We start from the raw sequence: 12,825 nt of genomic DNA on the forward strand, positions 1-12,825 counted from the left end.
TGACTGATGCTAGTGAGGTGCATGCTTTGTGCGTATTGCATAGCCAAGATTGAGATTGAGGGGTGCCTGCTTTGAGAGTATTGCAGGGCCTGCTTATGTGACTAATGCCAGAGAAGTGCATGCTTTGGGCGTATTGCATGACCTGAGCATGCGTTTACTATGAAAAGAAGCTATGCTTTATGTTGAAGCTAGAGTATGCTCCTTTGTGACAAAAACATATGTTATGGGGCGTGTTCTGTTATGAATGAATGAATGATACTGTGAAATGCATGACTGCTATACACTTTGATGGTGTTCGTTTAGGAAAGGTTTTCTGAACTGCCAATTCTTATGGTATCTATTATCTGCACTGAAATGTGATCGATAATTATTGTATTGATTGAATAAGAATTCTGATTCCTAAATTGATGCATGTGATCGATACACTGATGAGATTCTTGGTTTATCTAATATTTATACTGTGATAGAATTATTAATGATGCTTAGTATCTAGACTTACTTACTGGGCTGTATAGCTCATTCTATTATTTTACCATCTTTGTAGAGCAATAGTCGCAGGTGGAAGATGTGGATCAATGGAAGCAGCCGACGGTTGGGATTCGAAGCTGACAAAGATACCCTGTCCTATTGTATGTTTTGATAGGCGGTTTGGCCCTAGTTATTCTTATTGTGAAACACATGTACTATTAGTCCCTTATGCCCCAAAGTGAGCTATAATGTTTTTGGAAGAAATTTCATGTAGTGGATTTTTGGTGTATGGGAATTCTCTTTCTAGATCCTCTTCTGCTTTTATATCATTATTTTTAATTCCTTGCCATGGTTTGCTTTGTTTACAGTGTTAATAAAGTGATTAGCGGACTTCGACCTGAATGACATTCGCTACCTCTGGATCATGAACCCGAACCCAGTCACCCTTCGTCGAGTACGGTAAGGGTTTAAGGTTTAGGGTTTTAGGGTTTACGGTAAGGGGGTCAGGGGCTGGGTTGTGACAGTTATGGTATCAGAGCAGTCATGATAGGTTCCTTGTCTTAGGGAGTTTTTAAGAGTGTTCTTAGAGTGGTTTTAGGATAGAGTAGTGGTTGGGTGTTCCTATGTTTAGGTTGAAGATGCCGAGAGCTCGTGGCTACTATGCGAGTGCCAACAACTATAACATTGAGATCCTCGGTGAATTTTTTAGAACCCTGAGGGCCATGACTCCACTGATGAAAGAGTCGATGCCAACCGTATCCACCCCTGCCTCAGAGCAGAATGATAGTAACTTGATAGAGAGGTTTAATAGGATGGCACCTCCAACTTTCTTAGGGCAGGCAGGAGTAGAGAAAGCTAAGAGGTGGTTGATGGAAGTTGACAATATTTTTGGAGTTTTACAGTGCTCAGATGAGCATAAGTTGAGACTGGGTGCCTTCATGTTAGAAAGGGACGCCGAACATTGGTGGTGTTCGGTCCAGCAGTCTTGGGAAGAGGAAGAGATAATACCTACTTGGGAATGATTTTTAGAGGCCTTCAATGAAAAGTATTTCCCTGAGTCGGTAAAAGAAAGGAAGGAGGTTAAATTCATAGAATTACAGTAAGGGAATATGACCGTCGATCGGTATGTGGCTAAATTTTCAGAATTATCCCGATACGTGCCGCATATTATCAACACGGAGGCTAGGAAGGCAAGCAAGTTCGATAGGGTTTTGCGGCCTGATATCATAAGGAGAATTTTTTCAGCCAACCTTAAGGCCTTCTCTCGATTGGTGGATCTGGCCAGGAAGGTGGAAAAAGATTGTGACGACTATCGATTGAGGAGAGAGAAGCAAATGATAGGGCCTCCACCATCTGGGGGTCCACGAGAAAAGGAAAGTCGAAGAAATGACAAGGCCCAAAAGAAGTCCCAGGGCGATGTCAAGCAGAGCCAACTAGTGCATTGTACTTTTGCAGGAAGCAGGGCCATGCAGCTTCTGAGTGTTGGTTGAAGACGAAGACATGTTACAACTGTGGCAAGTCGGGTCACCTGATTAGAGGCTGCCTGACATTGAAGGATGAACCCAAACCCAAAGCTCATGGTCGGGTCTTTGCACTTGAAGGAGAAGGAGCTAAGTCCTCAACTTTGGGGAACTAGCAGTGTGTTTTGGTTGGAATATAAAATCTATAGTTTTGTTGGACATTGTTTCCTCTCACTGTTATTGTAATACCATATTTTGACATATATAATAGAATTTGAACCTTTATTATCTGACTGTTCTTAAATTGTGTGCAACTGATTTGAGGGATCCTTAGACATACCTTTTGTATGATAACTGTGTGGAACTTTGCTTGTAGGGTGTCTGCTTTGAGCTTATTGTACGACCTGATATTGTGATTGTACTGAGGTGCCTACTTTGAGATGTATTGTAGGGCCTGAATTTGTGATTCTATGGTGCATGCTTTGAGGATCATGACTGATACTTGTAGGGTGCTTGTTTTGAGTGTATTGCAAGACCTGATATTGTGATTGTATTGAGCTGCCTACTTTGACCGTATTGTAGGGGCTGACTTTGTGATTCTGTGGTGCATGCTTTGAGCGTATTGCATAATCATGATTGATGCTTGTAGGGTGCCTGCTTTGAGGGTATTGTAGGACCTGATAATGTGATTGTACTGAGGTGCCTACTTTGAGTGTATTGTAGGGCTTGACTTTGTGATTTTGTGGTAGATGCTTTGAGTGCACTGCATGACCATGACTGATGCTTGTAGGGTGCCTGCTTTGAGCGTATTGCAGGACCTGATATTGTGATTGTACTGAGGTGCCTACTTTGAACGTATTGTAAGGCCTGACTTTGTGATTATGTGGTGCATGCTTTGAGTGTATTGCATGACCATACTGTGATATGTGATTGATTGGCATGCTTTGAGCATATTGCATGATCGTGACTGATACTGATAGAACTGCTTTGAGCATATTGCAGGACCTAATTTTCTGGCTGTGTGACTTTGTGGTGCCTACTTTGAGCGTATCGCAGGACTTGCCTTTTTGAATTCGTGATTCTGTCATGCATACTCTGAATACATTGTATGATTGACATTAGTAAGGTGTGTTTTGAGTGTACTGTATGATTGATGCTTATAAGGTGCCGCTTTGTGAGTATGGCTGGACCTGACTTGGGAATTGATCCAGCATGTCAGCTGGTAGTGGCTAATCTGTTGAGATAGCTTGGAATTAAACGATTTGATCTATGCGTGTCAACTTGTTAATGTTTACATAAATGGATAGATATGATATTTAATTTGTTGGTGCACGACACTCTGTGTATGGAGGTGAAATATCCAGTATAAGACTATGTGATGCAGGGGATAAGACTATAGGAAATTGTATGCGGCAGTAGTGGATGTGAGGGTGCCCTCCCCCGATTGTTGGATTTCATATTTTGGGGACAAAATCCTTTTTAAGGGGGGGATGATGTAAGGACCACATTTTCCTAAACTTAAGACGCTTACGAAAATGGAGATAAGTGAAGGCAGCACAAGCCCGACGCAAAGGAAGAAGGCATATTGTCGTGCATGTAAAAGCTAACGCCGCGTGCGTAAGGAGCATCGCCGCGAGTGTATCGCCATCTGAAGCATCGCCGCGAGTGTAGCACCGTCTGGAGCATTACCGCGAGTGTAGCGCCGTCTGGAGCATCGCTGCGAGTGTAGCACCGTCTGGAGCATCGCCGTGAGTGTATCGCCGTTTGGAGCATCGCCACGAGTGTAGCACTGTCTGAAGCCTCGTCGCGAGTGCAGCGCTGTCTAGAGCATCGTCGCGAGTGTATTGCTATCTGGAGCATCGCCATGAGTGTAGCGTCGTTTGGAGCATCGCCTCGAGTGTAGTGCCATTTGGGGATCGCCACAAGTGTAACGCCGTCTGGAGCATCGCCACTTATGAAGCGAGCATAACATCGTGAGTGAATAGCGATGAGGTGACTGCTGCCGTACCTGTTAGAGCCGCGTCTATCAGAGCCGCATGTGTCAGTGCCGAACATGTCAATACCGTGGATGACAACCACATGGCTCCCACCTACCCCTGGATACTTAAAGCCCTCTTCCCTTCCATCTCACGGTCGTTTTTCCCACATACTCTCTCTCTAGAGCCCAAGGTTAGAGTTCTTCGCTGCTGCCGTTGGGACACCATTGCTTGGAGCTCAAAGTGGCTAGCGAGTGGGAGTTGTGAAGGTGATGTGAACATAAGGGTAAGTAGGTCTAGCTCCTCTCCATTAAAAAATTATAGGGATTGATTTGAGCATTAGTAGTGGGTAAAATGATGGAAGGAAGCATGCAAGTTTGAATGGGGTAGATGAGATTGGAAATAATAGATTCATGCCTCTAATGCCATGGTTGTTTGAGCAATGCAAATGAACTTCTTGGCTATGAAAATCTGTATCGTAGTTCTCTTTTGTGATTAGTGTAAAATGAATATGGTTTTGCATTAAGGATTATCTTGGGTTGTGAATTGCTAAGTGTTCTTTGAAGTATGCCAAGCTTGAGAATGAGATTTTTCAAAACTGTGACTATTCTTGCATCGCATTTTTTAATGTCCAAACGAGCTCAAACTAGTTTTAAATGAGAGATATGCTTGTCTATTTTAATTGTACTTTTTACACCATTTCGAAAGTGTGCATGGATTAAGAGATACACCCCAAAATATGGGGGTGTGTCATTGCCACAGTTGCAAGAATTCCAGCAACTGTCGCCTACTTTGAGCCAAGCTTTTGACCCAGCAAACGACGTCCAAATATTTTCAAACCTCCGTTGTTTGAAAGATCTCTGAGTAACTTAGGGTTCTAGGTAGAATTCGTTTTGAAATTTTCCCATAGACTGGGAGATATGCCCCAAACTGTCAGGGTATGTCGTTGCCATCAGTTGCAGGGAACTCTAGCAACTGTCACATGTTTGGTGTCAAGCCTTTGAATTGTTAAATGATTTCCAAATGTCTCCAAACCACTGATATTTGTAATATATATAAGTGAACTTAAAGTTGCATGTCTAAATCATTTTGAAATCCTCCCTAGATTGGGAGTTACACCTCCGAGAAAAGGGGTACGTCACTATTACTCAACACCGAGAGTTTTAGATTTGTGCCCGTTTTAGAAATAAAAATGTGTTCGAATTACTTTTAGATGAGCCTTGGGTGAGACCATTTCGAAATCAACTTGGAGATCACGCTAAAACCTGCCACTGCTTGAGAAAGCACATCGTTTCCTACAAAATTGTCACAGTAATAGATGTGATAAAATGATACTTTTTCTGATTGAACTATTCACTGATCGATTTAGATGACCAAGTGTTAAGAGTAATGATTGATGAACATAAATGCTATAGGATGGTCTCCTTGTGATGAATACTACAAGTTAATTGCCCTGGAGTCATGTGTATAATATGTGACCTTGCTATAAGTGATGACTGATAAGTACAAATGCCATGTGGTAGCTCAATAATAAGTCTTATGTGATAAATGTCGTAACACTAACGAGACAAGTGTCGTAAATGCTGATTGATGAGTGTAAGTGCCACTTGATAGTGTTATTATGATGGATGTTTCATGCTAAGTGTTTTAGTGTTTCATGACAACTGTATATTTGTGAACAAGACTCAAACTTTGATTGATGAGACTGGAGTTACATGTCAAGAAGTACTGACTAACGTATGAGAAAATTTAATGCTTGAGCATGTTATGGTACCATGATATACTATGATATTGACTACTACCCAATGGGTCGCCCATTAATATTGGGCACCGTTATGTTCTAATATTGTGATAATGGCCGCTACTCAATGGAATACCCATTGGTAGCGTGACTGATGCGATTAGCATTCTGAGAACCCTTGGAATGCTATATGTGTATTGCATGGCTCAGATTGAGATTGAGGGGTGCCTACTTTGAGAGTATTGCAGCGCCTGCCTATGTGACTGATGCCAGTGAGGTGCATACTTTATGCGTATTGCATGACCAAGATTGAGATTGAAGGGTGCTTGCTTTGAGAGTATTGCAGGGTCTGCCTATGTAACTGATGCCAGTGAGGTACATACTTTGTGTGTATTGCATGACCAAGATTGAGATTGAGGGGTGCCTGCTTTGAGAGTATTACAGGGCCTGCTTATGTGACTGATGCCAGTGAGGTGCATGCTTTGTGCGTATTGCATGGCCAAGATTGAAATTGAGGGGTGCCTGCTTTGAGAGGATTGCAGGACCTGCCTATGTGACTAATGTCAATGAAGGGCATGCTTTACTGTGAAATGAAGATATGCTTTATGATGAAGCTAGAGTATGCTCCATTGTGACAAAAACGTATGCTATGGGACGTGTTCTGTTATGAATGCATGAATGATACTATGAAAGGCATGACTGCTATGCACTTTGATGGTTGTTTGTTTACGAAAGGCTTTCTGAACTGCCAATTCCTATGATATCTATTATCTGCAATGTAAAGTGATTGATAATTATTGTATTGATCGAATAAGAATTTTGATACCTAAATTGATGATGTGATCGATACACTAATGAGATTTCTAATTTATCTAATATTTATACTGTGCTAGAATTATTAATGATATTTAGTATCTAGACTTACTTATTGGGCTGTATAGCTCATTCTATTATTTTACCATCTCTGTAGAGCAATAGTCACAGGTGGTAGGCGTGGCTCAGTGGACGCAGCTGACGGTTGGGGTTCGGAGCTGACAAAGATACCCTCCCCCATTGTATGTTTTGATGGGCGGTTTGGCCCTAGTTATTGTTATTGTGGAACACATGTACGATTGGGCCCTGATGCCCCCAACTGAGCTGTAATGTTTTGGAAAAAATTTCATATAGTGGACTTTTGGTGTATGGGAATTCTATTTCTAGATATTTTTCTATTTTGTTATCATTTTGGTGTTTTAATTCCTTGCCATGTTTGCCTTGTTTACCGCGTTAATAAAGAGATGAGCGCACTCCGATCTGAATGGCATTCGCTATCTCTGGATCACGAACTCGCACCCGGTCACCCTCCGTCGGGTACGGTAAAGGGGTCGGGGCCGGGGTTGTGACACCTCCGTACATGTAGGCATCACTTCCGAACCACTTATATCTATTTCTTTTATTACAAATTCTACATGTGTTTGTGCATTCCCCCTTTTCTTATGGCATTGTGACCTTCATGTTCAAAAGATAAATTCTCTTTGTAGACCATGTTGTCTATCTCTCCCTCTCTAACCTCGATAATATATCATGTACCAATTGGGTATGTCTAGATAAGAAAAAAAACTTTATATAATGTTGCAACTTTAAAATGTAGAATTATAGATATACCTAAAAACTCCATCAGAAAATGTTATTTTAATATTGAAAAAACCTCTAATTGATCATCTTGATATCGAGATGTATGAATGTGGAAGAAAAAAAAGATTTTGAGTCCCAAGAATAGTGCATCTTGCAATACATTATCTTGACTATCCATTATCAAGATTTTCAGATGTTTATAGATCTGCTTGATTTTAACCATTTTTAGAGTATAAAATTTTATAATTAGATATGAAAATAGATTTCAAGATAATCCTAAGAAAAAATTCACCAAAATTACATGTTATGATAAAATTTGGAGGTGCGTCTTAATTGGATTGTTTAAGATTGCAACCTTATAGAAACCACACCCTCTAAATAATACGTTATAAGATGCAAAATTTTCATTACTCACAACATTTTTTTTATTATTATTAATATATCCCTACATCTCGAGGTTGAGATGATTCGAGGGTACTTTAGCATCGGAACAAACTTTTCTCATGGGTTTTTGAAGTGAACCATACTTCAATAATGTAAAGTTGATGGTCAACATACCCACTCTTCCATCTCTCTGAACTACAGGCTTGGGTCCCTTTGTTCCTAATCTAACTTAAGTATTGAATTTGTTGCTAATTGTTATTTCTCACCCTCTAAGGGAGTTGTAATCAGAAATGGTGGGAGACGGCATGAGGAGACTGAAAGTGAATAGCGTTTTGGAATACTATAGGTCAATATTTGAAAATTGAAAAATCCTAGTCCTAAAAAATAAAAATAAAAATATATATAAAATAAATAAATAAATAAATAAATATATATATATATATATATATATATATATATATATATATTTATATATATATGGGCAATATCTTTTATATTTAAAACCCTCATTTTCTTAAGATTTTTTTTTTTTTTTTTTGTTTGGGGTGGTCAATGGAAATTCTAACTCTAGAATAATTTGAGTGAAACATTTTAGGGGGTGTCTGGCAACACTAGCAGAGATCGTAAACTATGCTCCTCAGGCACAATTTTTTTAAACATGGCTGGGGTCCGAGGCTCAGCCCTAGCACAAGTTGAGTCTAAATCGATTTGTCTGAGTAGCGTACAACACAAAAAAAAAAATTTAAAAAAAAAAATCTAAAAAGTTTGTTAGGTCATTAGAAATTAGGAAAAATTAAAATGAGTAATTGAATTTAGAAGTCCATAAAATCAAGAGAATACCTAAAGGTATGGTTTGTATAGAGCCTAGAGCCTAGGCTCTAAACAATCAAATTAGAACCTACCTTCAAATCATGCTGAGAAATGTGGTTTCAATACTGAAAATCTTTGTGATAGATTTAAAATATATTTTATCTTTATTTATAAAGTTTAAAGGTTCAAAGATAGTGTAGATGGATAGATGTATGAAAACTTGAAAATCTTGAAAATTGACGGTCCAAAAAAACGTTACAAAATATATTCTTTTCTAAACTTGAAATCCATTTTTTCTCAGTCCATACATCTTGATGTCGAGATGATCAATTTGAAGATATTTAGGCATCAAAACAACCTCATTTTTGTGGTAGGCTCCAGTTTGATTGTTTAGAGCCTCGGCTCTCTATAAACTTTTTTCATACATAAAAGATGGATTGTTAAAAATTTTAATTTATACCTTGAAATGTTAAGAAGAAAGACAAAAAATGAAAAATAAAAATTGAAGCTTGTTGAGATAAAATTTACCAAATCATCGTAAAAACCTCTAAAAATGTACTTCTAAATCATTAAATTAATATATTTTTAATAATAATAGGTATTTTTTAATCCTTCTAAATGGGGGCTGAGTTGGCCCCTAGAGCACCCGAATTACTGGCCAAATCCTGAAACACCGATCAGGCCTATAGAAAACAAAGAGTCATGCTAGTCATTACCTCCCATTTGACGGTAAGATGTCGTCGGGAGTGTGTGACCCATCACTAGAGAACCGTCAAGTTTCGGCAGGTGTTCTTTCTCCAACACCGTCTAACTAATAAATTCGACGGTGATGACCCTCATGACCATAGAAATCCCATAAATACATTCTTAATTTCTCTTGGTTATTTACTGAAGGTTTGATAAATCGGAAAGATACTCTTGTTATATCTGAAACTGTTCGATACGTCTCCTTTTTCCGTTCCAAAAGATAAAATTCATGGCATTTGTAAATTTGTTCACCAAGCATTCAAGTTTTTATTTGATTCTGTTAACCCATATTCCACTTTATTTTATACAGTGTTCAGAAAACTGACTCGTCAAAGTCAGTCGGGCCTTGGTCGAGCTGAGTTACTCCGGCAAATCCGAGTATATTTTGAGTTTCAAAAATAAAAAATCAAGACAAAAAATAATAGTACATAGATCATAGGCTTCACTCTTGGAAAGCTGAATGTTACATGGCTCGATGGTTATGTTGTCTGCTCCTGGGTTGTCCCTCTGTGCTGGGTCTTGAGTTTGAATCCGCTGCTCTCGTTTTTTAACTCATGTTTTCTCTTTTAAAAAAAAAAAGTAAACGAAAAGGCTTAATTGGATTTAAAAATGGAAGCCAATGTTTGTTTGGGAGAAACGAACCCCTCACCGCGATTGCACGCTACCCAGTGTGTCATTCGAAGATTCCCATTGAGCATTCGTAGCTTATCATCATCATCATAATTATTTTTTTCAATAAATTAGGTCAACTATATGAATTTTGATCCGCTCTATTTAAAGATGTACTTTTAGTGAAGCTATAAGTTTTCATATTTTTTTTAATTACTTCCAATCACATTTTTTTTGGCATATCCCTTGCCATTTTCAATCTTTCCATTTAAATTAACTTGCACATCTTAACAGGTATTATAGTGGATCAACGCCACATATGGCCGACCTAACCTAAGTCTACTCTCTCTCATCTTATCGTCTATTGGTGCTACACTTAAAACTTTTTCGAATGGATTCATATTAGATTCTATCCCTTGTTGTCTTGTCATTAATCCATCTTAATATCTTCATCTACGCTACACTCATTTTATGGGTATATTATTTGTTGTCCGCCCAACAATCTACTCTATAAAGCAAAGGTGGTCTCATAGAAGTCCTATAGAAGTTACCATTCAGTTTCATTGGTATGCGGCGATCACATAAAATTCTAATTGTACATCTCCACTTTGCCGACCCAACTCTAATTCTATAAGTGGCATTTTCCTCGATCTCTCCATTTCCCTAGATTATAGACCCAAGGCAGCTTATTATATATAACTATTTAAAACATGTGTACAATGTACTCAGCCTATATAACTATTTAAAACATGTGTATAATGTATTCAGCCTAAACTCGCCTTGCCCATAGGGCGAGGCCCAGTAACTCGGCCGAGTCTGAGTGACCACGGCCGAGTCTATAAACACTGATTTTATGTTTTATCCAAATGAAAACAAATTATTAGTAACCATTCACACAAATTTACCAAGTTCTTCGACGTGATAAAAAAGTGTTTGCACGTATATGGGTCTACCAGACTAATTATTTGAGAGATTCATATGTTCAAAGGTTCTATTCGACTCTCATTTTCTTTTTTTGTTTTTTAATGTTGTTTGTCTTCTACTCTGGGCCTGTTCTATGTTTACTGGACTGGGTTGGGCTCTTCACTGGGACTAACTTATGCTCTCCAAGGATTGGCAATCCAAAAGGGCGTGGCCAATTGTTATGTAAGCAATGCTTCTCTTGGAGTAGACAAGCATGCAAAACCATGACTCGGGGATGTGACTCGGCCCATGGCCCAGCCGAGTAACTCGGGCCTAGTTCAAATTGCTCAGGCTGGATCCTGGCATGCCAAAAAGTGTTAAAAACATAAAAAAAGTCAAAAATTCCTAAAAAAAAAAAAAAAAATTTAAAGTAAAATTAAACAAAACACATCTAAATGAGGTTAGAAAATATATTAGAAAAAATCCATTTGTGATGGAAGGTATATTAAAAGAATGAAAAATATAAAAATAAGTATTCATGAATAAAACACTTTTCAATTTTTACTAAAATGTTAGAAAACATAAAAGAACATATATGAGATGAATTTCAAAAAAAATTTGAATTTTTATATATTTTTTTTTAATTTCTTTTTAAGATCCTCGAGTTATGCCACCCAACTCAGGGATACTCGGACTCACCTGATTCAGGTTACTCAGGCGAGTCCGAGTTGGCTCACCCAAGTTTTTGCGCACTGAAGTGGAGAATGCTTCCACACAAGCCGATTGTACCAAACTACCCTAACAAGCAGGCTAGCCAAAATGGGCGATTCACCCTAGGTATAGAAGCTTGTTTTCCCCATCCTTCTTGACCTATTCATATGAACCTCTCACATCACCTCTTTATAAATGGAGACCATCCCCTCCATTATAATCACAAGAACTCCAATCCATACCAAGAATTGGAGAGAGAGACAGAGAGGCTTTTTACTAAAACTTGTAGCCATGGCTGAGAAGGAGGGAGGCATAGTGAATAAGGGGCATGAAGAAGGGCTGAAATTAGCTCTTTCTCTCTTGGAAGAGTTTGAACTGCCTGTTGGCCTCCTCCCGTTGGCCGACGTGATCGAAGTAGGGTTTGTGCGGGCCACCGGCTACATGTGGATCGTGCAAAAGAAGAAGGTGGAGCACCTCTTCAAGATGGTGAGCAAGCAAGTGAGCTACGACACCGAGATCACGGGCTATGTCCAAAAGAAATGCATTAAGAAGCTCAAGGGGGTCAAGGCCAAGGAGCTCATGCTGTGGCCTCCAGTGAACGAGATCACCGTCAATAATCCTCCTACTGGTAAGATCCAGTTCAAGAGCCTTGCTGGAGTCAAGAAGACATTCCCGGTCGAGGCGTTTGCGGCCGGACAGTAGTGGTGTCCCCACTCCACCACACCTCTCTCCCTCTCACACACACAGTGCTGTTAAGATAATGTAGTTGTTCCCTTGCTTCTTCATCCTTTAAAACTGGAGTTTATATGATCCTACCACCTCAATGATACGGATGATATTGGAGTGTTTGGTTGTTCTAGTTTACTTGATTCGCGAAAATAAGCTACTTTCTTTTGAGATATGTTCGGAGAATTGATTTGCTAATCATGTTTTCTCTATTATTAATGGAAAAGTGAGGCATACCTTGTTGCTTAACTGAGTGTTATGGTTGTTGAAGCCATAATTCTCTATAATTCGTAACAACGATGGTTTAAGAGAACTGAACATGTACTCATGATCCTATAAAAATAAAACGTACATTAATCGTGTGGGTTCTGATTTTCTTTTTTCTTTTTTTTTTTTTTGATAGTTCATTGGTAGGAATCGAACTTGAGATGTAGCATTGCTCGACTAAACTGCTAACAACTCAAATCCAAGCCCAATTCCTAAAATTATCAAGGGTTGTTAGCGATTAAATATGAGGAGAGAACTTACGTGACACGTCGTGGTTCTGATTACTATACGTAGCGACCGACTCGAGGCAGAAGTGGTCAGGGTGGTGAGTGCCACAATGTCACTTTTAGAAATCCTTCCTTTTAGAATGGAGATTCCTTGGTTGTTGGAGGTTGAAGTCAAGAAGCTA

The 12,825-nt window shown here is 39.1% G+C and overlaps 1 protein-coding gene across 1 annotated transcript; it reads left to right on the top strand.

The window, feature by feature from the left end:
* The first annotated feature begins 11,655 nt into the window (after positions 1–11,655).
* Positions 11,656–12,398, top strand: LOC18442141 (uncharacterized protein At5g01610). Its single transcript, XM_006852365.4, has one exon. It carries the CDS (start codon positions 11,715–11,717, stop codon positions 12,123–12,125), a length of 411 nt encoding a protein of 136 aa, XP_006852427.1. The 5' UTR covers positions 11,656–11,714; the 3' UTR covers positions 12,126–12,398.
* Positions 12,399–12,825: the final 427 nt, after the last annotated feature.

Source organism: Amborella trichopoda, chromosome 1 (genome assembly GCF_054954075.1).
Source record: "Amborella trichopoda isolate Santa Cruz 75 chromosome 1, AtrichopodaSantaCruz75HAP2 v2.0, whole genome shotgun sequence".
In the NCBI taxonomy this organism is placed as follows: domain Eukaryota; kingdom Viridiplantae; phylum Streptophyta; class Magnoliopsida; order Amborellales; family Amborellaceae; genus Amborella; species Amborella trichopoda.

What these genes read in the sequence shown, in the direction of transcription:
- LOC18442141 (XM_006852365.4), top strand. Translation starts at nt 11,715, where the DNA reads ATGGCTGAGAAGGAGGGAGGCATAGTGAATAAGGGGCATGAAGAAGGG.